The sequence below is a fragment of the Eriocheir sinensis genome, chromosome 1 (assembly GCF_024679095.1).
Source record: "Eriocheir sinensis breed Jianghai 21 chromosome 1, ASM2467909v1, whole genome shotgun sequence".
Lineage (NCBI taxonomy): Eukaryota > Metazoa > Arthropoda > Malacostraca > Decapoda > Varunidae > Eriocheir > Eriocheir sinensis.
In genome coordinates this window covers 17233296-17261014 of record NC_066509.1, presented here as the reverse complement: position 1 = coordinate 17261014, position 27719 = coordinate 17233296, and the positions used below count along the sequence as shown (strand labels likewise).

Sequence of the window (27719 nt, the reverse complement as noted above, 5' to 3'; positions counted from 1 at the left end):
TCTCAGCCTCACTCGTGTGAGGAAGAAATGAGGGACACCATTGAGACTGGCTAGTATTAGTACCGGTACCGAGCAGTTTGGTACCGGTACCGTACCATATAGCTGGTACCGTTAGTACCGGTACCTGCCCACCCCTATTGTTGAGTAGCGTGGGTACTGTATTGTTGTTCAAGTGGCGTGCGGGAAGAACTGAGCTCAGCTGTGTGGCCGCGGCGCCGTGTGAGTCCAGTTGCGTGAGACATCTGGTGGCCGCTTTATAAAATATAGCGTATAAGTGAAAAAAAACGTGTAAATTAAACATTTTTATTTTGGACCCCGCGTTATTTCAACAACGCATAAACCAAACTCACATAAATCAACTCAGTAAATCAAGTCTGGCAATCATCAATATTCAGCATCTGCCCCAAACTTTTACCACACTGTCCAGCACATGCTAGATAAAGTGTGGTAATAAAAACAATCATAACTACAAGTAGCTGCTCAGATGATAACTGTAAACAAACAGACAAGAAGCAGCTTATTGAATCCATTGTGGACTTTTAATTGAAGACACAAACGAAAAGAGAGTGAATTACCAATACACAAATAGCAAATAAAATCAAAGGAATTCAACAATTCTGAATAAGAATACAAAGCTTATTGAATAAGTGAACCCACTGTGGAGGTGACATGACCATCCACCTAGCGAGTGTTGCAAACGCAGACTTGGCTAGGCAACCAACAGACTTAGCCAAACCCCAGATTTTTTACCTGTATTTTGATTTGATTTCCACTTGACCAGGCATATGTCCGACAACTGCCAGACCCCAGATTTCGTCTGAGAAATCAAATATCCAGGAAATGAAGGGTCGTGTATTTTCAGAAGTTCTGACAAAATTCAATTTTCCCATAGGTTCTTTTGTTTGTCCAACATTAATTTCATCCAACGCGACGTGATCTTGAACCAAATTTCTGCACTGAATGCGAGGCCACTAAATTATCATTACTAAATTATATAAATTACATAAGTTAGTAATAATGATTGATTTCAACATGACAATCTGGCTTCCTTGAAAATAAATTAGCTTGCATGGAAAAGGGAATAATAATACAAAAAATAGTATTACAGCATGCAGACTAGAGCTACCAACTTAAAGAACTAGTATAAAAACTCACCTGTCGGGGACATTCTTCTCTTCATTTTGTGTTTCTTCATTTTCTTTATTCTCCTCTTTTTCCTCACTGGACTTTTCATCTGACTTTTCCTCAGGAACAAAGTGACCCCAAGCACATGCCCAGATGCCCTCGGAGTGAGCATTTTCTCTTTTATTTAAAAGGGAAAACTGAAAGGAGACAGATGTATCAGTGAAAGGGATGTTTATATTACTGCTCTCAATCTGCTTTTGCAGTGTTCATATCTATAAAGAAATACCAAATAATGGCAGTCCCATATGAATGCAGAATAGGGATTTTGTGAAGAATGTATCCGAGTCATAGGAGAGAAGGGTGTGGTAAGGAGCCCACTGGTAGAGAGAATCAATAGTAATCAGTAATGCATAAAAGAAAACAGTGGGAAAAAGGATGTGAATGTTGTGAAATTAGTGTGTATGAACAGGGAGATCCAAAACCCTTCTGTTATGGCTACAAATTAAAGTCAGTTTCTTGAAGGAACAAGGCAACAGAGCTACAATTAGATAGATAAAAATCATCAACTATATTTACCATCACAGAGCTAATGTAGCTAATACTACATGATACACTAACCATATTAATTGATCCCTCGACAACCAACCCACAGAAGCAACTAAACCTATCCAAAACTCAGATATAAATGCAATGTAGTGGAGTCAAAAGTGTAAATACACACCTCAGCCTACTGTATCCAGCTCCTGTGTAGCTGGTGAGCATCATGCTGGCTAATTTGTATTTTAATAGAAATTTTACCGTGTAGGTAAAGGTTTAGAATATGTACTTATGTTATTTTTTTCAAAATATTTCTTTGAGTCACGAAATATATTAGAAATTAAAGTAGCTACTCTCTTGATCCTGATTTTCAAAATTTTTAAATGATCTAATCAGAAAACAATAACAAAACAAAAAGTAGGTAGGGTGAGGTGGACATAACTCGTACACGGTCACAAGACGTACAAAGGCCGTCTTGTTGAAGCAGAACATCAAGGAAAGTTTCGCTTCCTACAGGAGAAAGAAAATGGGACACCACCAGCTGACACAGCCATCTTGTGCCACAAGCCTCACGCCTGAAAATGCTCGGCAAGTTTTATAAATTTTTGAGTTGTCTGATGCAATTTTCTCGCCTCAGAGTATATTGTATGGTGACTGTGAATATGTCTTGACTTTGCTGGTGAAAGTTTCCACGGCAAATATGATCATATTGAAAAGATATTTGCATGGAAAGATATTGTTGTGCCGAGTTTTTGTGTTCGTGGGAATCCCGTAAACAAACATGTGGGTAGTTCACGAGTCGTACAACTAGTGGACGCAAAATGTTATTGTAAAGCCTAGTTACATTTGACGAGCATAGAAAACCACCTAAAAATTACAAGTTAAAACACTGCCATCACTTGCAGAATTGGAAGTCCAAACAATCTAAACTGATACCTCAAAGGAAGCCCACAGCCTAAGGATTACTTTAGATATTTGGGTTTGAGTCTTCGTGCAAAGTCGGATTTTTAAGAAATTTATTTATAAAATTGTACAGGCCGTGAACACCTTGTGTATGAGCCGTGACCCCCTGGTCACAAGCCGTACAGCAATTGAAAAATAAATAAAACCTTCCTATGGAGAAAAAATATTCTCCTCGGAAGCCCATTACCTGAGGAGTATTATGCACTCTTTATTTTGCCTGTTAGGGCAAATACAGATTTTTAATTAATATTTTCCCACTACAGTAGTAGTACGAGTTGTGTCCACCTCACCCTACAGAACAATTAACCCGTCCAGCCCCGCTGACAGCTCTGAGCCATCATGTATATGTGTAACGCTCAGCCCCGCTGACAGCTCTCAGCTGTCGCAAGTTCTCGACCCTTTATCTCTGTACATAATTGTTTTAGGCTGGTAATATTCACACACGTTATGTGTAAAGATACGGGGCAAGTTTACACTATTTGAAAACTTACATACCAGTCCTCACTTGTCACTCACAGTAGGAAATATTTGCGCGACGTCATTTCAGCCTTTGTGCTGGGTGCATGCAAACATGGCTGACTGCCCGTGCTGCCCAGGGGAAGATAATTATCTCTCTGGCTGAGGCAGTAGATATGGTGTTAGAGTCAGATGAGAATATCGACAGTGCCTCAGATGACTGGTGTTGGTGCACCTTCTCGCTTGGTAGAGCGACACTTCTCCCGCTTCATCCCTCCTAACCCCACCAAAAAGAACCCTTTTCGAAGGTGTCATGTGTGTGCCAATACGACACGCAGGGAGCAACGAAGGAAAGACACAAGGTCTTACTGTCAAGAGTACGATGTTGGCCTGTGTTATGACAAGTGTTTCATAGACTACCATACCTTTCTACACTTCTGAAGCCGGAGTTATATTGGACCTTTACCTAATTAACATTTGGAACAGCTTGCCAGATTCTGTTGTTTCTATCACACATTGAATTCCTTCAAGCACCTGCTGGATAAGAATCTCGGTCAGATCTTATATGAGTTTGATTAATTTGCCTCATGGTTTGGTTGTTCTTTGAGTGTTTTGTTTGGATTGTTGTTATTGACTGGATATTGAAAATTAGTATGTAGTTGTCCGTGCCATCTCGTATTGTCATATTAGCCAACCATCTGACCATCTTAATGGAAAGCATCAGCTGCAGTTTTGGTTGGAGACATCATGCAGTTTTAAGGATGGGGTATGTCCCCATCCAGGTAAGAAATTCAGGTTGCTCTACAGATTTCCCTTAATCCGGTACAGGTTCATGGACTAATGAGATGAAGATGACCAACGATGTTGCACATTATAAGTTAGCATATGCCCTCAACTGTTAAGTCGCCTCCACGGTCTGTCATACACACTCCATTTGACAGACTCTCTCTCTCTCTCTCTCTCTTACTCTGTGACAGTCTTCTTCTTGGGTGGTATATGGGGCTAGTTAGGCTGTGGGGCCACAGACTTTAGAGCCCCGTCAGTCTCATTAACATCTCCTTCAAGCGATCTTCAGAGAGAGGACGTAGTACCTACCTTACATTGCAACTTTTCACGTGTTACAAAAACAAAATCTTCTTCTTCTCGGGTGTTTTATGGGGCTAGTTAGGCTGTGGGGCCACAGCCTCTGGAGCCCCTTCAATGGTAGTTGGTATCAGGTGTTATTTTTGTTTGCCGTTCCGTCACCTGAGTGGGAGTTAGATCCTGTCGAGTTGCCCTGACTTCTGCAGGAAGGTTTGCATACACTTGAGGGCTTGGAAGGCCTTGTTGGGGCTGAGGGTGTCGCTGCCCAGCAAGGCCTCTAGGGATGGCCTGTGAATGCGGAGTCTGGTTAGGGATGCCTTGAGGTTGATGCGGACGGAGTGGAATCTTGGGCAGTGGAGGAGGGGGTGTTCTGGTGTGTCGGGTTGTGTGGGGCACCATGGGCAGTGCCTGGACTACGTTCAGTCAAAGAAACTAAAGTGTGTGACTCACCATGCTGCTTTGTTTACTAGGGGTGGCCAGGTACCGGTACCAGACCAGTACCAGTACTAACGGTACCAGCTAAACGGTACGCTACCGGTACCAGATTGCTTGGTACCGGTCCCAGATTGCTTGGTACCGGTCCCAGATTGCTTGGTACCGGTCCCAGATTGCTCAGATTTATTTATTGGATTTATTGAATAATTCTTCATGCCCGATTTTTTTTTTTTTTTTAGGTTGCTAATATATATTATTATTGTTATTAGACTATGATCGAGTACATCCATATATACTATACATGCTATTTTTTTATTGAAAAAATAAATATTCACTTCATTCAGAGAGAGAGAGAGAGAATGTTGTTGACTTGTCCTCCTAGAGGACGGCACGGGCTGGTGAGCCCGTCAGAGGATGGCGTCAGTTTTCAGTTTATCGAGGAGGTGGGAATTTTGTCACCACCTCTGTCAGGGTGGAGTCTTGGGTGAGGAGAGAGAGAGAGAGAGAGAGAGAGAGAGAGAGAGAGAGAGAGAGAGAGAGTGTGTATATGTACAACAGAAGAAACATCCTAATTAAGGGCAGAAATAAATGAGAGGAAAAAGCTACTCCGCTGTATGTGTGTGTGTGTGTATGGGGAAGTTTGCGTGTGTGTGTGTGTGTGTGTGTGTGTAACACACACACACACACACACACACACACAGACTCCCCCATACACACACAGCGGAATAACTTTTTCCTCTCATCTATTTCTGCCCTTAATTAAGATGTTTCTTCTGTTGTATTCCTTCTCTCTCTCTCTCTCTCTCTCTGAATGAAGTGAATATTTATTTTTTCGATAAAAAAATATCATGCATAGATATTATGGATGTACTCGATCATAGTCTAATGCCAATAACAATATATTTTAGCAACCTAAATAAAAAAGAATCGGACATAAAGAATTATCCAGTAAATCCAATAAATAAACCCAATAATAAAATAATGGAGACGGGAGCTATGATGGAAACGAAAAGCAGGACAAAATGGTGCACCAGGGGAACTTAATTGGGAAGACGGTCAGCGAGGCAGTGATCGATCGACTCAGCAGCCAGCACAGCATATTCAAGGCTTATTAATTCGTCTCCACATGGCCCATACCGGTACCAGGATCAAAGGACACTGGGTCTACCGGAGAGCGCGTCAAATTTTGAATCGACTGGTGCATGACGTCATCTGGCGGAAGGTTGGTGGTTTCAGTTATGGTTTACGCCTAGACAGCCGGAAGCGGTGGTGTATCTGGGTTGCTTGTTTTTGTCAAATCACAATGCCTTGCAATTGTTCATTATCTGGCTGCAAGTCTGTAAGTAGGCTATTTAACGCTATATAGAAAAAGCACTTTAGTCTGTCTAAGTCAGGGCCGGGTGTCCAGACTTTTTTTCACAGAGGGCCACATGCGGAAAATATACGAAGGGGTGGGCCACTCAGTACATTTATGGATGGAGATAGATTTTAGAGTTTATACCCGGTAAATCTGCATTCATCAACCACTTACCGGAGCCGTGTTAAAGCCAAAAGTTACCGCGGCTCCGAGCACCCGTAACAGAGTTACTGCAGGCGTGGTAAGTAGGTAGACACTGTCTCGGCTCATGTTCGGAGGCGATTTTGAGCCTATGTATATTTTCACCTCGTGACGTACCCTACACCATCAGAAGCAGAAAAGCATGCAGATTTAGGATCTGGGCTTATAAAAGCGATGTGACGAAAACCAGCTAAGTACGAAGGAGTTGAAGATAAATAAATGCAAGAAAATGTGTACTCCCAATTCATTTAACTTTGATTTTCGTATGTGTATTTACATATTATTGTTACAATTTTATACTAGAGTGATGCAGAATTTTCTCAGGAAGATGATGGAGGTCTCCATTTTTATCAAAAATGAATGTTGGGGTCAGGAAACGGGGTGGGAGTGAGGTGTGTGAAGTCATCGGTTTGGGATGAACTGGGCAGACCCATCCACGGCCTCAGGCCGGCTTCACTTGCAGGCTGCACTTTATAGTATGTAAGTCTGTGGAACTGTCCACCCACATGACTTTTCCCTACTTGTTAAAACACTGCAGAGGGAATAATGTTCTGTCTGTGACAGTCACCTTCCGTCTGAAGTCTAAAATATTCTTGCTGTGGAGATTAATGTCGTAAAATTTTGCTCTGACCTCCTCCACACTACTCACGAAGCCACTCGATCACGCCATTCACCTCAGCAGCCACAACTTCCCACGCCCACACCCATTGCTTGGCTGCACCAGTGAGGCATGATGACAATGGCCCCCTAGCCAGTTTTGGTTGCGAGGGGTTAGAATAATACCCAATCTTGTGATAGCGAGGCACGCAGCTGTTGTTGGCGACGGAAAACTATGAAGGTAACATACAAAAATGTTCAGAATATAGCTAGGCTACATAAGCGAGTATATTTTTATTTCAAGAATAAATATACAAGTAACGTGCATTCATTCGTAAAAAACGCATCTAATTGAGGGATCACCACGCTAATTATTTGTTTTAAGGCAGTATTTACGCCTGTACAATACACATGACTTGATTTTGAAGTCTGTGTATTAGTAAACAAACGACACGGGAAAGCTGAAATACAGCATCAAAGGTCGCACGTGATTGGTTATCCAGCCCAACCAATCGTTGCTAGGGTGCGAGTTACCGGAGCGTTACCATACCGTTGATGAATGCCGTGTTTGAAAGATGCCGCAGCTCTGGTAGCGCTCCGGTAAATGTGAGAGATACCGGAGGCGTGGTTGGTAAGATTGATGAATCCGGGCCCACAGAGGGTGATCATGGATCGGCACAACAAAGGGGAACTTTACATATTTTACTACACAACAAGGGTGTAACCGCCCAGTCAGTAGGGGACCTGCGTAGGAGAGGCCATGGAGCTCGTCTGAGTTTAACCGTTATAGGTATAATAATAACATTTCAACATACTAAATATTCACTGTCCGTAGGAGTTAATTTCACACGTACTTGCGTAGGAGAGGCCAGAGCTCGTCTGATAGGCGGCTCTCAGCGCCTTCCCTACTCGCCCTTTGGCGTGGCTGCCGGCTAAACTAGCATACTACCGGTGGTTGTAGTTGCAGATACTTGGCCTGTTCCACTAACTCAGGAGTTCAGAGACAGCTAGCTGTTTCTCTCTCCCACGAGACTTAGGTGAAAAATTCCTCCTCGTCGTTCCCCGTGAATAAAAAAAATAAAAAAATAAATAAATAAAAAAACTAACTAACAATCATCGGCACTTTCACGATGAGTCAGAACCACGCGATGCTGACCCATCACTGGTTCGTCTGTCTGTCTGAATGTCTGCCCTGCCGCACCATCACATAATTCACAGTTAATACCTTAATTATTTAAGATGATCGATTGTTCTGGTTTTCCCCGCTTTACAATTATTCTTAGATTTATGGTTTAAGCTCTCCCATTGTGCCCAAAGAGGTATTTAGCATGTTTTGTATTTTAATACTGTGTCTAGAATATGCATATATAGACAGTCAAGTGAATTATAGTGTGTATAAGCAAGAAACATTACCTAAAGTTGTGTGTACGTAATTTCTCTACCTTGCAAAAATCTGTACAGTGAGGCTTGGCTTCGTTATATAACCATCCATTAGGCTGCTAAATGATGATGGACATACAGCACATTTGCAGTTCTTAATTTAAGTGATTTTTAATCGAGCAAAAAATCAGCCATGTTTCCGGGGGATTTTTTCAAAATGATCTAAAGTCAGATTTCAGTAATTTATTTTGTATTAATCAAGTGGTTGCTTCCGGAAAACTTATTTTACGTAGATGTTTCATTTATTAATCAATAAACATATATTTTATTTTGTTTTTCACGTATAGCAGTGTCAGTCACCTGAAACATCCGTCAAGTAGAACATCCCAACCCTGCGTCCACTTGGAACCTCAGTGCTTTACAAACATCAGCGTTGATATCATCGTTTGACATCCTGGGCAGTACTGTACCTGGCGACAACCTCACCATGGCAGCTATTGTGGTTTCCTCCAGAAAAGATGTTGGAAACATACCTCACCTTTTATTCGATACTGGCGTGGAAAATAGAGAAAATATTCCAAATCTAAACCTAAATAACTAAATAATTTAAGCTACATGCCATCGTTATGACAAACCACTAGGGTTATGAATGTTATGTGGTAGCGTGCGATCAGCGAGCGCTGGTGCCGGATGTTGGGCCCCAGGCACCTGAACACTCGTTCGAAGTTTGTGACCAGAAAGGAGGCGTTGACTTAGTATGGATTCAGAGTTGGGATTTACCAATACGAGGAACCACTGAATTCAACAATTGAAACTGGATGGGCGTTCTCTATGCACTATGGAGGGATGTGTATGGTTCAGTAATTTCCAATGAGCAGCAGTTTATAAATGGATAACTCAATGGAGCTTATATATAAAGGGAGACATTCATAAGGTTAGCGAAGTCCTAGCAGAACCATAAAATAAAGATAAATGCAGGCTGTGAGGCCTTTAAGCTAGCTAACTTCAGATTCAACAAGGGAGATTGGGGCAATATTCTCAGAATGTAGCTCTAACGGGTTGCTGGATGCGGAGTGGAGGAGGCTGGCGTGAAGTCAGGCTCGGTGAGTGACACGATAGAATTGGGCAGTCCCTGGTGATGGACTAGGATAAAGGCTTGCTCTGATGGACAGAGATGGTCAGGTGGGGTTATGGATAGGCGGGCGCCTTTAGGGTCAAAAGGGGCAGCTTGTACAGTGGTACCGGCCACAGGACAGTCGAGGGCGGATTGCCCCTGTATGTTCAAATTCTTGTACCCATCCTGGTCCGTTGTCACCCAGCACCAGGCGTGGGTGGTTTTCAGGGGGGCTGGTGGCAGAGCCACACACTACAGACGTCTCAACTGCACTACGCTTTCGACAAATTGCTATTTGTCTGCTGCTCTGATCTAGCCGCCTTTACAATGGGCCGTTTGTTCCTACCATTCCTCAAGCTTCTGGCTCCTGCTGAGTGGTAGCTCGTCGTCAACCTCTCTCCCTTCTGGTCCTTCCTCCTCACTCCTCTGGTTCCTCATCAACTTCTCTCCTCCATCACAGACCTCTTGGTAACCCCTACATTAGGCTGACTCTCCTTGCACCTAGGTTCTCTAATCTACAATCAGAGACCCTACCCTATCCTAAGGCTAAGGCTAGTTATTATTTCTTAGAAGGTCCCTCAGCCGAGGCTTTGAGACGAGAATGCCATTTCAATATAGTTCGCCTATTCGCTCATTTTCCGCTCATGTGTTATCTCATACACGACAGCTAAGCCTTTGCCTCCCTTACATTCCTCCAGCTACCCATTCACTTTCGCATTCACTCTAAATATTTGTCCCACTCGCTTTCCACACTTACTCACTCTGTACGTTTCGACCGACTACTCATTCTCTCATTCATTCATTGCACTCGCTTGACACTTACTCTGTTGACTCACTTGGTTAAAACTCATTCTCTCGATATTTTGTATCACATTTCTTGTACCAATTTGACTACTAACCCGGACTGTAGTATCCAAAAACATTAGACGTTGGTCAGATCATGAAGAAAACTCTCTGAGGAGACAGCGGAGAATATTTATTGAACAGCGATAGCTGCAAGTTAAGTCTCATTTACAGGCTGGGCACTTCGCGGTTGCACTCATGTCACCTCGACGCTGCACTCTCGAGTTTATCAATACGGACCTTTAAACGAGTGCGGAGGTCCAGAAGACTGAACGGAAAGTTTTTCAAAAGTGGGCGTAACTAGGTGCCACAATCGGCAGTATTTTAATCCGTACCTCCGCACCTGTGTTTCAAGGATTAAAAAAGTAAGCGACCAACAGTCCGCTCTGCAGTAATTGTTCCGGTCAGTTTGCCGAATTACTACTTCCGCCATGAGTTGACGTCACTCATTCAGATCGTTACGGAAATTCATTATAGATATACCGTTGTCGTCCGTCTTGAGTTGCGTCATCAGAGTTGACAACACCGTGCACGGATAACAAGAACCCAAATTGTTGGTTTCCTTACGTCGAGACACACGTGTCACTGTTGCCATGTTGCATGTGCATTTGCCGTATGTCGTGCCCAACTACTTATAGTGAGATAAAGTACTTTGGCATGGTATTCTTTATGCGTTGTGGCAATAATTCTGCCAAAATATTTTTGGTGTAATAATAATAATAATCGATAATAATAATGCTGCGGTATTGCCCTTGTCAATTTCTTTTTTTAAGGTACGGACTAAAAACAGGCGCGCTTTAATAGTTTTGGGTACGGTACCGGAGGTTTCCGGAGGTGCGGTATTACCGGAACGAGTGAAAATTGCGGCTGAGTACAGGTAACAACTATATGTGTTTACGAGGTGCGGGAAGACGGTACCAGACTTTGAGCCAATTATCCAGATATTACGCGCCAGCTCTGACTCATTATCACATTTACTGACATGGGCGGTTGTGAGGGTTACCTCGATCAAATGCGTTTACTGAAAATCCAATACTACAAGGTGTCTACTGGGATTGATCTCAATCGTATCACTTTCAAAAGATGTAAAGAATAACTTGGGGTCAGGTTACGTTTCATGAACAGGGCGTTTGTTTCCCGACAAAGACACGTGCCGTGTCATAGCTCATCCACCTCTGCTTTTGTAAACAAAACTATCATGCATAGATCAGCGAATGCGATATCTTATTTGGCAGCTGTCTCGCTGACACCATTGTAATCGTTGGATAATTACCTGAAGGGGACTATCGCCTTTCTAGGAAAGATAGAGGTCTAGCGGTTCATTCTAGTAATACTCTTATCCTGTAATTATGTATATAGGATGGCTCAAGAATCCTATTGTATCGAAGGAACGTAACTCGTTAGAGAGGATTTGAATCAACATGGAGGAGCCGGGCGTTTTGTTATGCTGATTATTACACAGCAAGATGTGAGCCGTTACAAAGCAATCCGCTTACTGCAGTGTCGCTAATACTACTCAAAGGGACGGGCAGTCAATATATTCAAGATTTGAGTTTGCCTTCGGATAAAGGCTCTCCATTGTGTCCAACAGGCAAAAATCATTTCAACATGTTTTAGCGATATCTTTATCATCATTCCTGTGATTCGAGAATATGCATATATTGACAGTCAAGGTGGTATAGTGTATTTCAAACGTGGTACCTAAAAGATGTGTGTACGTAATTTGCTTTAGGATTAAATTCACTACAGGGAAACCTGAAGATACGATGTTGTCAGTAAAGGACAAGACATAAATGAGCCTAAATTCTATTTGAAACGCTTTTCGATGTAAATATTCATTTTATTGCGTTACCGTGTCGTGTGTGAAAATACTTTCGTGTGTGTCTGTGTTCTCTCCACCTGCTGACACATTTTCCTGCGCGCCAAAACTTTGACCCAAATTTCGCTGATCCCTATTTCGGCACCGATACAAAGATTGATACCACCAATTTCCCTCACCTGTCAGCAGGGATTTTTTCGGGTGAGTGACGCATGTTTGATGAGGGGAACTCAAATTCAGACCTCGCCAGGCCACTCCTCGCATACCCTCACCTAAAGTGACCTGTGCTCTTCGTGTGTGTGTGTGTGGCTGTGTGTGCTTGCTTGTTGATATTAGACTGATTAGCGCATCCTCTCTCTCTCTCTCTCTCTCTCTCTCTCTCTCTCTCTCTCTCTCTCTCTCTCTCTCTCTCTCTCTCTCTCTCTCTCTCTCTCTCTCTCTCCCTGCTCGCAGTCCCAGCGCCCTGCCCTCACTCGAGAGGTCAAACCCTTTTTATCCCTTCCGTGTCCCCACTCTCCCGTGACCTCTCGCTTGCGATTCCACCCTCGTGTGCTGTACTGCACTGGTACTGTAGATCTTGCTGTGTTGTGTGCCGTGTACTATTTCGTGTCAAAGGTGTACTGCTATTGTCAACCGAGTTAGCTGCCTGCAGAGATGTGCTGTTTGTCAGTGCGACCACGTGCTTCGCTGACAGGATTAAGTGTTGCCCTTATTTTTACTACCTAATCTGCCTGTATCTACCCTCTCGCCGTGTAGCGCCCTGTAAAACATATATAAGAACCTATACACAAAACACAGTGTCACACCTTTTCCGCCACATCTTTTATATATTTCCCAGATTCACCTGACGCCAATTCCTCTACGCAGGTGTTCAGAGTTACCTGACCTGACTTGACCTCAGAGTATTCCCCAGGAGACACAGTAATCCTCTAAATTTTCCTCACCTGCGTGTCTCTCTTTTTCTCGTCCCTCGCGTTTCTGCTCCTCCTCTTTCTCTCGCCTCCCTCTCCATTGCCCCCTCTCTCTCTCTCATTACTACCCCCACTTGCCCTCTCTCTGTCTCTCCTTCCTCACTCCCCATCTCGTTCCCCCCTCTCTCCTCCCCTTCCTCTCTGCCCTCTTCCTCCCTCCATCCCTATCTCCTCCTACGCCTTCCATCTCTCTTCTCTCTCTCTCTCTCTCTCACACTTATTCTCGCTTATTCACGCATCGCGTCCTCTGCACTACGAAAAGAAAAAGCAAAGCAAATATATAGATAAACACTACCACTTGCTCTCCTCTCCTACCAAGATGTGGCGCTAAAGAAATGTTCGACTTGTACAGGAAACTTTCTGGTCATTTCTTCTCAGGACGATCGACTGTCTGCAAGATCTGCCTGTTGACACACAGCAGATGGAAACGAGACTCCTTCAACAGGACGAAAGGCTGACGGCTGGCGAGAAGAAGATCACCGAACTAATAAGTAATGCTGATATTCTTGCAGGAGCTTATCCAGCCAACATCGTCGCCCCTCCTGCAAGTGACGCCTCATCAACACTCTCCCTCACCTGCACTTCTGATGCCCAGCCACCTTCCGAAGAAGGCACATCGTCAGGGAACTGGTAGAGCTGACGCTGAATGTTTCACCCCGTGAGAGGAGGAGCCAGACCCGCTCCCTAGAGCCATTTATCCTACTCATTGCTACAACAGATTTCCATACTGGAGGAGGAGGACGAGGAACAGAGCCCTTCTTGGTCGGTGACTCTATGATTCGCCATCAGGTGGTTGAATTCTGTGGCAGAGTCCCCGTCGTAGGCGTAACTACTGTTATCCTGGAGCTGGTGTTGACGACATCACAGCTGCACTGGACGAGGTCTCCGCTGTGGCCTCTAATGACTCACTCTTTGTTCTCCACACAGGCACAAACGACGTCACCACGACCTGGTCTGAGGAACTGCTGGACAAGTACCGTAGGCTCATCCAGCAGTATAAGTCTAACTCCTCTAATATTTTGATTTCAGGAATTCTACCACGGACATGGGATGAGGGCGACTTCTACAGTAAGGCCTTCAGCCTCTCAACAACCGCCTGCAGACTCCTCTGCGTGAGAACTTGACGTCGAGTTCTTTAACGCCTGGAACCATTTCTACGGCCAGAGTAAACTTTTTCCAAAGGGACGGCATACACCTGTCCCCATCGGGGCAGCCAAATTCAGAAGGCTCCTCAACAACGCCGTACGTAACACCCGAACAACAAAAACGACTCTCAGCCACGTCCTTCCATCCTGCCCGTGTAAATAGGACACCATACACCGCAACAGACTCGTAACATTGAACCCTCCAGTACCTCTATTACCTAAGCTTCAAGATAACCTAAGAGTCCTTAGCTTCAATGCGCGTAGCCTAAGAAACAAATTTGATGAACTGGCAATATGTCTTGCCTGACAGAAAGCTTTGACGTAATTGCTATAACTGAAACATTTATCGACACCACTAATATTGATTTAAGTTCCGAATACAACATAGATGGCTACAGATTCTTCAACAATGATCGTGTAAACCGTAGAGGGGTGGTGTCGCCCCTTTTTGTCAAAAAGTTACTTGCAACCTACTGACAAGACACCAAGAAACAGTAACGTTGAACATTTGTGCGTGCGAGTAAACATTGCAAAAGTCAATTTAAATATATCTGTCACTTACAGGCCTCCGGGGCAATCACTTGATGGCGATCTTGAAATGTACAGCGTCTTAAGGCAGTCACTTAGCCAACAGCGACTCACTGATACTTAGGAGACTTTAACCTCCCCATATCGACTGGCGACACTGTCGGGTACAGAAGGTGAGTCCCATAGAATGATCGAATTTCTAGAGGAAAATTATCTAAGCCAAATGGTTTCTGAACCAACTCGACAAAATAACATACTTGATGACCTTGTTATAGTTGACCAAGATAACCTAGCTCAGTAATGTCACGGTAGGAGAACACCTCGGTTCCCAAGCGATCTCATAATAAACTATTGCGCGTTGAAATTAGAGATCAAACATCGGTGACTGAAAATAAAGTTAAGGTGCCCAATTTCAAAAGAGCCAACTTCAGAAACTGACGAAAACTAATAGATATGCAACTATCAGATGACGGCAATGCAGAGGACGCCTGGCTAAACTTTTTAAAAATCACTTACTCACTCAGCAGGACACATTTGTCCCTTGTGCGAGAAGCGAATTAACACTAATAAAGTCCACCTGGTTTAATAGCGAAATTAAACACTCCAGTCAAGGAGAGAAAATTGTCTTGCAGGTTAAAGAAAGACCAAAGCACGCCTGAAAACATTAGGACTTTACAATGATGCAAGGCGACGAGTAAAAGATTAGTGCATCAGGCAAAGCGTAGATATGAAGAAAATATTGCAGCCAACTGTAAAAATAATCCGAAATCCTTCTTCAGTTACATAAACAACAGAAAGGCGATCAGAAGTGGAATTGACCTTTAACAAACAGCGACGGTGCACTAGTGACTGACAGCCAACACGTTGCAAACCTATTAAATAATTACTTTTCCTCGGTGTTTAATAATAACAGTCCTCCCACCACCACCACCAACACCAGTACTAATGTAAACCGAGCATGCATTGTCTAACTTTGAAATAAAACCCGATGAAGTCCTTAAAGCCTCAAATCACTTAAAACAAATAAAAGTCCTGGACCTGATAAAGTATATCCAACTCTGCTGAAAGAAACAAAGTGCGAAATACTCTCCTCCCTCACAAATCAGTATTCAATATGTCCTTGCGACAAGGCATTGTCCCTTCAGATTGGAAAAGGCTAACGTGACACCGATTTTAAGAAAGGAGACAAAAAGAACCAGCTAATTACAGGCCCATTATTCAAACTTCGGATGAATGTAAGCAACTTGAGGGCATAATTAGAGACAAAATTGTGAGTTACCTGAAAGCCACTCATTAATTGGGGACTCACAACATGGCTTCCGAAACAAAAAGATCCTGCCTATCAAATCTATTAACCTTTATAACGACCTTCACTGTTTATGACGTAACCAAATCACTGGACGTAGTCTATCTTGATTTCAGAAAGCGTTTGATAAAGTCCCGCATCATAAATTACTTTACAAATTAAAGCAAATAGGTATTGACGGTCAGGTAAACCAATGGATCGCGAATTGGTTGAGCAACAGACAACAAAGAGTAGTGATTGACGGATTTAACTCAGAGTGGGCGCCGGTCACTAGTGGCGTCCCTCAGGGCTCGGTTCTTGTCCCAGTGCTCTTCATTATTTACATCAACGACGTGGATGTTGGACTCAATAACCGCATTAGTAAATTTGCAGACGACACAAAGATTGGTAACTCGGTTCTCACTGACGAAGACAGGCAAAGCCTCCACGAGGATTTGCACAAAATTTCAGCTAGGTCGGATAGATGGGAGATGCCCTTTAACGTAGACAAGTGCCAGGTCCTTCAAGTTGGAACGAGGAATAGGAAGTTTGATTACGAAATGCGCGGCGTTAAACTCAAAAGCGTTCAATGCGTCAAGGACTTGGGGGTCAAAATGGCGTCAAACCTCAAATTCTCACAGCAATGCATCGATGCAGCAAATAAAGCGAACAGAATGTTGGGCTTCATTAAAAGAAACTTTTTATTTAAGAATAAAGATGTAATACTCCCGCTCTACAACATTTTAGTCAGACCCCACTTGGAATATGCGGTACAGTTTTGGTCTCCCCACCATGCACACGATATTGCTACATTAGACGGTGTTCAGCGTCGGGCAACGAAAATTATACCTTCCTTGAGCAACAAATCATACGAAGAAAGGAGGTCTAACCTTAACATGTTCTGTCTTGAGAAACGTCGCCTCCGAGGAAAATTGATCGAATGTTTTAAAATACTTAATGGTTTCACGAATGTAGACAGATCAACATTGTTTATGATCGATGACACTTTGCGCACGAGGAACAATGGCGTAAACTCAGATGTAGACAAGTAAATTCAGACTGCACCAAATTTTTCTTCACCAACGTTGTAGTGCGAGAATGGAATAAGCTCCACCATCAGTGGTCCAGTGTAACACGATTGACTCCTTCAAATAAGCTCGACCGTCACTTCCTTCAACTTAATATCAACTAGAGTAGAAGTGCAACGTTTTGGAGTCTTGATTAATGTAAAATCACTAAAATCACTTTAGTTTAGGACAGACCACCAAGTCTGGACCATGGGGTCTGTGTGGTCTGATTTTCTATAATCTATGTAAATCTCTCTCTATCTATCTATTCATCTCTGAAATATTAATGATACGAAAATAGTCATAGATAACTTTTTTTTTTTGGGGGGGGGGGGGGATATACCCCAATGGAGGAAGACGGAGCATGCCGCGCAATCCCCCAGACGGCCGGGAGAGAGATACACAATTCTTTCAAGGAGGAGACCCAACAACGGGGCTGAGGGTGTCGGAAAGAGCCCACCTTTCCACCCCCGTGGTAACTGACAGGTCTCGGACCCAGACACCCCAGGCACCACGCCGAAGCGCAAGGCCGAGGCTCTACCACGGGACCACGGGAGCCCCCGATATAACAATTATAATGATGGAAAATACAAACGTTATAATATTTTTAACGAGAGTGAGAGAGAGGTGTCATGGTGAGTCACGTCAAATTTGGCTGTAGCTGGTATACCTGAGGATTAAGTGAGGGGCTCCATGGGTGCGCCTGTAGCCTACCTGGATGGTCCCTTGAGTATCGTCAAACCCTACCCACCAATCTCCGAGTCGCAGGCAGTCCCGACAGGAAAGAGCCAGGAAGGTCAGCTCGTCTTTCTTCCTTCCCTTCGACCTTGGCCATGCCTCCACAGCTCCGGCCACCCTGTAAACACAGCTGATACCGTTGCGGGACCTGTGACTCACCGTGAGCCCGATGACGTCATCGATGACGCTTATCCAATCAGCGGCCTCGCTGACTTAGCGCGCCTCTAACTATACATCTAAGGTTTGCTTCGTGAATCTGACGCTAACGTCGGTCACTAAATCAATAGTGCGTAGCTATGTTAGTTCCTAGTTATTGAGTATGTTTGTGAATTCTGCCCCTGAACTCGTCCCACCGTACGCTGAGGGCAAATCTTAGTGCCGCGTTCTGCACCTTCTGGAGCCGACCGAGGGCCGTCGCACTTAGCCCATGGATGGGAATGGGCGGGTAAGTGAGAACAGGGATCATCAGGGCCTTAACGAGATGCAGTTTTATCCTGGGTTCGAGATCCCGGAAGCGATACAACATGGTTAGCGCCGCCCTCGCCCACGCCGCCCTCTAGGTGACTTGGGGAGTGAGCCCACGCCGGGAGATCTTAAGACCGAGAAGGCGTCCCTGTGCGCGAAAGTCAATGATTTCGTCTTTGACAATGAGTGGGGCGGGGTTTATTGTCGCCAGAGGTATGACGGTAATTAAACTTCGCCATGTTCGTTCTTATCCACTCACCCCTAGCCATAGCTGGGCACGATAACAGAAAACCTTATTCCCGATAACCGATAACTGATAATGAAAAACCTTAACGGCGATAACCGATATTCGTTAACTAGAGACACAAATATAGGCGATAACCGATAACCGATACCCGATATAAATCCACAATTCCGATACTAGCTAGCGATAAGTCCGATAGGCGAAAACGATACTATATTGATATTTCAGATAGAACAACATTGATGAATTCAAATTTTCATTATCTGTATTTTAGGAAACTTACAAAACCTTAAAACCACACGTTGACACGTACATATGGACGTTAATACTAGAAATGCCTGAACCGGTGTTGTGTTCTTTGGCGTCCCCACCGTCAAAAATTGTTTACAAACACTGGTCTCTCGTGAACGGTGCATGCTCAGACCAGCAAGCGTAGACCTGTACAGTCTCACAAAGCTTTTAAACCGTAATTAAGAGTTGCTGGAAGGCTGAATCAGACATATAGTACAACTACCACCATCCTCGCTGTTTCTAGGACGACACTCTGTACGAGTTGTATTTATATGTACAGAGTGTACGTCGTTCTAGAAACAGCGAGGATGGTGGTACTGTATGTTTGATTCAGCTTTCCAGCAACTCTTAATGTGTTAAAAAAGCATTGTGAGACTGTACAGGTCTACACTTATTGGTCTGAGCATGCGCAGTTCACGAGAGACCAGTGTTTGTACATAAAAGCGCCAGCTTTTGACGATGGGACACCAAATAACACAACATCGGGTGCCTTCAATACCATGACATACTCACAAACAAATATGGAATATCAAATTTGAGGCAGTGAATAATCATTTTTGGGGCAAAGTTAAATGATTTTTCTCTATGATATATTGATTTTTGAGTAGCATGAAAAAATAACCTAGTATTTTAATTTTCATGACCTAAGTATGAAATCTCATCACCGAAGATATTTCATACCCCGAAGTTTTTTCATAAAACACCGGGCCACGCATGCGCAGTAAGGAGACAACATTGTTTTCCTGAGAGGCGGAAAAAAAGTAGCGATTATCGCTAGTTGGGTTACAAAAGTAACGAAGATAACGATATATATTTAAATAAGTAGCGGATGGTCGATAATCCGATTTTGTTATCAGCGATAAAGTATCGCGATAACTTATCGCGATAACGCCCAGCTATGCCCCTAGCACTGATGGCCGACTGGCGAGTGGCCGTGAATACGTGATAGGAACGTGAACCGGACGGAAACAAACCGTATGATTTCCGCATGAGATCTATGAAATCTAATTTCTATTACTAACAGCTTAACAAGAATTAACATTTTGTATTGGCCTGGCTGGGGCTATTCTTAGGAAAAAAGAAAAAAAATCTGAGGTCTGGGGCTATTCATAAAACATTCGGGGCTATAGCCCCGATAGCCCAAGCCTAACTACGCCATTGGTGCTGAACCAATTGCTCTAGATCATTGAGGAGAGCAAATTAAGTTGTAGGCTTGTTCACCAGGCTGGTCAGTGAAAGAGGATGAAAGCCAAAGCTGGTGGTAAGCACTGAAATCTCCTAAGATGGAGATTTCAGAGAAGGGAGAGTGGGTCAAGATGTGCTCCACTTTAGAGTTCAAATTTAGTAGTCAAAGAATTCTGCATGTTAGTAGAGTTAGGTGAGATATAAACAGCACAGATGTATTTAGTTATAGCACGACAAGGAAGTCTTAGCCAGATGGTGGAAAATTCAGAAGAGTCAAGGTCGTGGGCACAAGAGCAAATGATGTCGTTGCGCACGTAGACGCAACATTCAGCTTTGGATTGAAATTTATGATAGAGCTAGTTGGAGGGAACAGAGTAAAGATTGCTGTCAGTAGCCGCCGAGACCTGTGTTTCGGTGAGGAAGAGGTGAGGTTTAGAGGAGGAGAGATGGTGATATATATATATATATATATATATATATATATATATATATATATATATATATATATATATATATATATATATATATATATATATATATATATATATATATATATATATATATATATATATATATATATATATATATATATATATATATATATATATATATATATATATATATATATATATATATATATATATATATATATATATATATATATATATATATATATATATATATATATATATATATATATATATATATATATATATATATATATATATATATATATATATATATATATATATATATATATATATATATATATATATATATATATATATATATATATATATATATATATATATATATATATATATATATATATATATATATATATATATATATATATATATATATATATATATATATATATATATATATATATATTTTTTTTTTACAGCAAAGGAGACAGCTCAAGGGCACAAAAAAGTAAACATTAATAAAAAAAGTCCCGCTACTGCTGCTCCTAAAAAGAATCCAAAGAGGTGGCCGAAAGATAAGTCGGTTTCGAGGAGGTTCTGATACCTCCTCTTGAAAGAGTTCAAGTCGTAGGCAGGAGGAAATACAGATGAAGGAAGATTGTTCCAGAGTTTACCAGTGAGGGATGAAAGAGTGAAGATGCTGGTTAACTCTTGCATAAGGGGTTTGGACAGTATAGGGATGAGCATGAGTAGAAAGTCGAGTGCAGCGGGGCTGCGGAGGGGGAGGCATGCAGTTAGCAAGTTCAGAAGAGCAGTCAGCGTGGAAATATCGATAGAAGATAGAAAGAGAGGCAACATTGCGGCGGAATTTAAGAGGTAGAAGACTATCAGTATGAGGAGGAGAGCTGATGAGACGAAGAGCCTTTGCCTCCACTCTGTCCAGAAGAGCTGTGTGAGTGGAGCCCCCACATGAGAGATGCATACTCCATACGAGGGCGGACAAGGCCCCTGTATATGGACAGCAACTGTGCAGGGAGAAGAACTATGGAGACGGTACAGAACGCCCAGCCTCGAGGAAGCTGTTTTAGTAAGAGATGAGATATGAAGTTTCCAGTTGAGATTTTGAGTTAAGGATAGACCGAGGATGTTTAGTGTTGAGGAAGGTGATAGCTGGGTGTTGTCAAAGAATAGGGGATAGTTGTTTGGAAGATTGTGTCGAGTGGATAGGTGGAGAAACTGTGTTTTTGAGGCGTTGAAGGACACCAGGTTCTTCTTGCCCCAATCGGAAATAATAGTAAGGTCTAAGGCTAAGCGTTCTGCAGCCTCCAGCCTTGAGTCGTTAAGTTCCTGAAGGGTGGGTCTTCTATTGTTCATTAAATGGGGAGGCGGTGGCTGAATGGATAGCGTGCCGCCCACATGCTGTCCAGAAGACCACCTATCAACCCGGACTCTAGATTCTAGGATTAAAGATGAGCCCCGGGAGGGCAGCATGAGCAAAAGCAAGATGGCGCCACTATAAACACTCGCCTGCGCCAGAACGGGCTGGGCCGACCATCAGGTTCCACCGGGAAGAAGCCATGGACCGACCATCAGGAATTCAGAATCCACCGGGAAGAAGCCTACCGGCGCAATAGGCCACGACGTAAAAAAAAAAAAATGTCTCTCTCTCTCTTAGTTTGGTTCTAACCCTGAGTACAAGTAATTGTTTATTATTAATCATGCATATTAGAGTAATCTATCTCTGTAGTGTTCCATACACTTGCTTCTAAGTCTTTCCAATGCGATATAAGTGGGCTGGTATTTGCATGCGTACCAAAAGTTTAGTCTGATGCAACCCCTGTCAGGCCACTGTCACTTCCACTAAGACACCGATTGAAGTAAGTAGGATCACTAAAAGCAGCACTGATTAACACTGTTTATATGTATAGTTTTTTTTATAAAAAATTGCCCAACTGTGATACTTAACAAGTGTTTATATTTGTTAGTAAACTATCATATGTATGCAGTTTTGTAATGCTCAGCAGGGAAATCCATTCATTTCCAATATAGTGTTAGGTTAACGTGAGTTCGGAGGTTACGTGGGGGTTGCTTTAAAACATATATAAAAGAAAAATTGGGGTCCAATAAATTCAAACTGTGTTCTCTGATGTATTTTCACATTCTAGAAATCTTGCGACCCCCAGAAGTATCGACCTTAGAGGGGTGGCGACCCAAGTTGAGAACCTCTGCCTATAAATAATGGCTTGACGAAGCTGCTGCTATAGTTTAAGCATTTTTTATATACACTAGCTTTGGAATGTATTCAATATATTCAATATTCTCTAATCCGAACATCAATATGAAAACTTAACACTCCAAGCCCAGGTTTATCTTAATTTTGTAGCCAGCCAATCCAAACCCTCATAAATGCTATCAGAGGTAGGGGCACACGTGGGCTGGATATGCCAGTCCCTCGAAAGGCTGTGGAGGCCAAGCGAGTCTCTGATGGTGGCAAGGGGCGCGGCACAAGGCAGGTCCCGCTTGTTGGCCACCACCAGCAGGGGACAGCCGGCTATCTCCTCGTCACGCATCTGAGAGGAGGAGGAAAAGGTTAGGTAAAGTTGGGAGCATACGCTAGAGCTGTGCGCCACCTGTCATGTCACTTTACTACCAATGCAACAACAGTTACTACTAACACAACCCACCTACGGAGCTAGATAAGACAAATCATGATCCGGATCACTCAGATCACGAGAATCCAGATCTCTGTGGTAAATAGAACACGGGCTCTGCTATCAGATCAGTGATCCAAAAAGGATCATCGTATATAGATGAGATCTTAAATTGAATCCATACCGTCCATCACGCCCACTTGGCAAACGAACAACAGTGGCTTCATCTGTCAGACAGACTCTACCTCAAAGGCAAGGCTGATTTTTTTTCTATAAATCTGATTAACCCACTACGTAATCTTTCAACCCTAGTTGTTACAGTGCCACAAATATAAATAAATATATTAATGAAAAATAAATGAAATAATGATAAGAATTTTAATTGCATTAGGTCCTGCAGCCTCTTACCATCACGTCGAGCTCTTCCTTCGCCTCGGACAGCCTGGCGGGGTCATTGGAGTCAACCACGTACACAAGGGCGGAGGTGTTGGTGAAGTAGTGCCGCCACAGGGGTCGCAGCTTTTCCTGGCCGCCCACGTCCCATACGGTAAACGAGATGTTCTTGTACTCCACTGTCTCCACATTGAATCCTACAACGTGGTAAACTTATTAGTAAGGATCTGACTTATTCAGCATTTTTTTTTACAACAAAGGAGACAGCTTAAGGGCACAAAAAAAAGGAAACAGTAATAAAAAAAAAAGCCCGCTACTCGCTGCTCCTAAAAAGAATCCAAAGAGGTGGCCGAAAGAGAGGTCAATTTCGGGAGGAGAGGTGTCCAGATACCCTCCTCTTGAAGGAGTTCAAGTCGTAGGCAGGAGGAAATACAGATGAAGGAAGATTGTTCCAGAGTTTACCAGCGTGAGGGATGAAAGAATGAAGATGCTGGTTAACTCTTGCATGAGGGGATTGGACAGTATGGGGATGAGGATGAGTAGAAAGTCGCGTGCAGCGGGGCCGCGGGAGGGGGGGAGGCATGCAGTTAGCAAGTTCAGAAGAGCAGTCAGCGTGAAAATATCGATAGAAGATGGAAAGAGAGGCAACATGGCGGCGGAAATTAAGAGGTAGAAGACTATCAGTAAGAGGAGGAGAGCTGATGAGACGAAAAGCCTTAGACTCTACTCTGTCCAAGAGAGCTGTGTGAGTGGAGCCCCCCCACACGTGAGATGCATACTCCATACGAGGGCGGACAAGGCCCCTGTATATTACATTCAGTATACAGTCATCAAAAGTAAACAATGCTTGTCTATATATCTATCAAAAATAATCTATGCGTATCTATATTCTCTCTCTCTCTCTCTCTCTCTCTCTCTCTCTCTCTCTGTGTGTGTGCGTGTGCGTGTGTGTGTGTGTGTGTGTGTGTAATCCATTAGTTCTAGTTTCTTAAAGCACAGTAAAGCAAAAGCAGACGCTTTTCACAGAAACGGGACACCGCTGGATAGAGTGTTTGATATTCCCTGTTAATGTACTAAACTACTGCAGTATATAAAAACTGGAAAGTCCGAAAACTATGTAAAAGTCATGCTAAACAAATAAAATAGTATTATATAATAGTGCGAAATACAATTAAGAACACACATTTCACAATATTACTACATAGTGCGATAAAACAACTGTTATTACATGGCCTCACCAATGGTCGGGATGGTGGATACAACTTCCCCAAGCTTCAGTTTGTAGAGAATCGTAGTCTTCCCGGCGCCGTCAAGACCGACTGGAAGAAACAAAATGTTGAGGAGACATAATTACTTTAATATGCAACTTTTGAGAGAGAGAGAGAGAGAGAGAGAGAGAGAGAGAGAGAGAGAGAGAGAGAGAGAGAGAGAGAGAGAGAGAGAGAGAGAGAGAGAGAGAGAGAGAGAGAGAGACCCAAGACCCAAGACCCTCACAGTGAGTGTCTGTCGAGTATGGCTTACCCATTAAAATCCTGCAGGGTTTCTTGCTCTGAACCAAGGACAGTATGCGAGACAGTAGTAGTCCCATCTTGCTGGGCCAGTAACTAAACTGGTGGATATATAAGTAACCTTGACACTTGCTGATGAGAAAAGGAAGCAAAAAGCAGACCTAGAGGTGCACCGGTGTGGGTGGTATGAGGAGAACGGGATTGAATGGTTGAGTCCAGCGTTGAGCCAGGCATATATGAGCGAGGCGAGGCTCCACGTGTCCCGAAACACGGGACGCAGGGCACGCTGGAAGTGTGTGTGTGGCTAAGAGGACGATGGCAGTAACTACTAGTGGTGCAACCCATGACTCATACATCGATTGTTTTCTCTCGGTACAAATAACGTTGCAACCTAATCTCTCTCTCTCTCTCTCTCTCTCTCTCTCTCTCTCTCTCTCTCTCTACGTTCGTTGATTTTTTTACATCTTACATAGTGCAATAGTTTATAGTTATGCTGATGAGCGGGCAGCGGCCCGCCGCTGGGGGAAATTTTCTCTCTCTCTCTCTCTCTCTCTCTCTCTCTCTCTCTCTCTCTCTCTCTCTCTCTCTCTCTCTCTGTGTGTGTGTGTGTGTGTGTGTGTGTGTGTGTCAGACTGCCATTTAAATTGATACGTGTAACATTCTATATCATTTCATTCCTTAATTAATTGTTTATATTTGAGTTTTACTGATTAATCAATTACTAATACATTCATTAATCTCAGGGTTAAGCAGGACATTAGTGCCTGACTGGGGTACACTGTCTTGGTACTGTAAAGCCATTTAATGTGGGTTAATTTATGTATAATTTCAAAGGCTAATGCGGCCTTGTATACTTGTAAAGTTTAGAGCCGCATAACGTAGGGACTCTTGATTTACACATGAAGCCACAGGAGTCGTTTTATGAATCTCGCTAAAATGGAGAAGGTTGTAGAGGTCGAGGAGTAGGTTGTCAGAGGCTGCGACGGAGGTGGCGATGGTCGAGGCATAGGTATGTTAGGGAGGCTGAGGAGGAGGTTGCTTGGGTTAGAGAGGAAGTATTAGTTGTTGAGGAGGAGGTTAATTGTTTAGATCTAAGATGAGGTTCTGGAGGTCGATGATAAGGTTCTGGAGGTCGAGAAGGAAGTTTTGGAGTAGTTGAAGTTTTGAGGTCGTAAAGGTTTGGGGGGTTAAGCAAGAGGTTGAGGTCTAGGAGATTCTGGAGGTCGATGATAAGGTTCTGGAGGTCGAGAAGGAAGTTTTGGAGTAGTTGAAGTTTTGAAGTCGTAAAGGTTTGGGGGGTTAAGCAAGAGGTTGAGGTCTAGGAGATTCTGGAGGTCGATGAGGTTTTGAAAGTCAGGAGGTGGTGGAGGTCGAGGAGAAGGTTGTGGTTGTGAAGGTTGAGGAGGTGGTGGTGGATATTGTAACGCGGCTGCAGAGCAGTGGTTCCCAAACTTTTGTGGTTGCGACCCTAAATACTGTCTTGACCTGGACTGGCGACCCTAAATGTTGTATTTCCTACCAATCATGAAACGTGTTATCGCCTCCATACATTTACCTACGGGTGCTTGTTTTCTTTAATATAAATCGCGAATGTAATATATATTATTTGAGGCTTGTACAGTATCATTTGAGATAAAATATGAACTATTATTGATTGATTGATAGACTGAGTGTTTATTGTTGCAAGTAAACAACAAAGGAGAAGGGAGTAACATACCATCCCAACCCCCAGGCAGTACATAATGTGATTATACAACTAGGAATACATGTGGAGGTAGGCTAGCACCAGGAAACTGAAAAGATACAATGGTAGGAGACAAGTGCTAAAAACATAAAGGTCTTGATTTAGTCAGGGGTCTAAAGCCGCTTAACGCACCCTGTTGTGTACGTATATTGGTGAGGTTAATGTTAATATATGGTAATTATAATAATAGTAATAAAATAATAATAATGATAATAATAATAATAATAATAATAATAATAATAATAATAATAATAATAATAATAATAATGATAATAATATAATAACGTACATATATGCACCTAATTAACGAGACATATTTGAAATAGGCCGTTTCGTCGATTAATCTATTACAATGGCATGCAATATAAAATGTAAACTATGAAGTACTACACGACAGTCCAAGCCTAGAACACTGGATGTATGGAACATTGTGATCCATGACACTATAGACTACAAGATATTAGCACCGTTGATTCATATATATTTCAATTACAAGTAAATGCATATTAGAGTAGTCTATCTCTATAGTGTTCCATACACTTGCTTCTAAGTCTTCCCAATGCGATATAAGTGGGCTGGTATTTGCATGCGTACCAAAAGTTTAGTCTGATGCAACCCCTGTCAGGCCACTGTCACTTCCACTAAGACACCGATTGAAGTAAGAAGTGCAGAGAGAGAGAGAGAGAGAGAGAGAGAGAGAGAGAGAGAGAGAGAGAGAGAGATTGATTTCCTGTTGCGTCAGCCGGTCTTGTCCCTGAACACGACGCATTTAAGGTGTATCACTTCATGACGCATCTCAGTGAGTGATATGGTGCAACCTTAACTCTCTCTCTCTCTCTGCACACACACACACACAGAGAGAGAGAGAGAGAGAGAGAGAGAGAGAGAGAGAGAGAGAGAGAGAGAGAGAGAGAGAGAGAGAGAGAGAGAGAGAGAGGGAGAGAGAGAGAGAGAGAGAGAGAGAGAGAGAGAGAGAGAGAGAGAGAGAGAGAGAGAGAGAGAGAGAGAGAGAGAGAGAGCGAGGGAGAGAGAGAGAGGAGAGAGAGAGAGAGAGAGAGAGAGAGAGAGAGAGAGAGAGAGAGAGAGAGAGAGAGAGAGAGAGAGGAGGAGTGAGTGGAGGAGTGAGGAGGAGGAGGAGGAGGAGGAGGAGTGAGGAGGAGGAGGGA

The 27719-nt window shown here is 43.0% G+C and overlaps 2 protein-coding genes across 4 annotated transcripts in view; both read right to left on the bottom strand.

Annotated features, from left to right (window-relative positions):
- LOC126995676 (WD repeat-containing protein 61-like) overlaps positions 1–17769 on the bottom strand; it is a 57307-nt gene extending 39538 nt beyond the window's left edge. The window contains exons 1-2 of one of the 3 annotated variants that reach the window (XM_050855459.1): positions 17658–17769; positions 1156–1322 (exon numbers count right to left, since the gene is read on the bottom strand). In XM_050855459.1, coding sequence (XP_050711416.1) covers positions 1156–1322; positions 17658–17741 — 251 coding nt within the window. In that variant the 5' untranslated portion in view covers positions 17742–17769. Of the gene's footprint in view, positions 1–1155; positions 1323–4326; positions 4590–4614; positions 4690–17657 lie in introns of those variants that run through there. The other 2 variants (XM_050855468.1, XM_050855450.1) reach the window with 2 other exon arrangements.
- A 4391-nt stretch (positions 17770–22160) lies between these two features.
- On the bottom strand, positions 22161–25095 carry LOC126995670 (ADP-ribosylation factor-like). Its single transcript, XM_050855443.1, has 4 exons — positions 24823–25095; positions 24540–24620; positions 23317–23498; positions 22161–22827 (listed from the first exon to the last, which is right to left on the bottom strand). Exons 1-4 carry the CDS (start codon positions 24887–24889, stop codon positions 22624–22626), a joined length of 534 nt encoding a protein of 177 aa, XP_050711400.1. The 5' UTR covers positions 24890–25095; the 3' UTR covers positions 22161–22623.
- Between the last annotated feature and the right edge of the window lie 2624 nt (positions 25096–27719).

What these genes read in the sequence shown, in the direction of transcription:
- LOC126995670 (XM_050855443.1), bottom strand. Translation starts at nt 24,889, where the DNA reads ATGGGACTACTACTGTCTCGCATACTGTCCTTGGTTCAGAGCAAGAAA. An exon ending in ACCCTGCAGGATTTTAATGG is followed by an intron (nt 24,621 to 24,822) that starts GTAAGCCATACT and finishes TGTTTCTTCCAG; the next exon opens with TCGGTCTTGACGGCGCCGGG. An exon ending in ATCCACCATCCCGACCATTG is followed by an intron (nt 23,499 to 24,539) that starts GTGAGGCCATGT and finishes ACCACGTTGTAG; the next exon opens with GATTCAATGTGGAGACAGTG.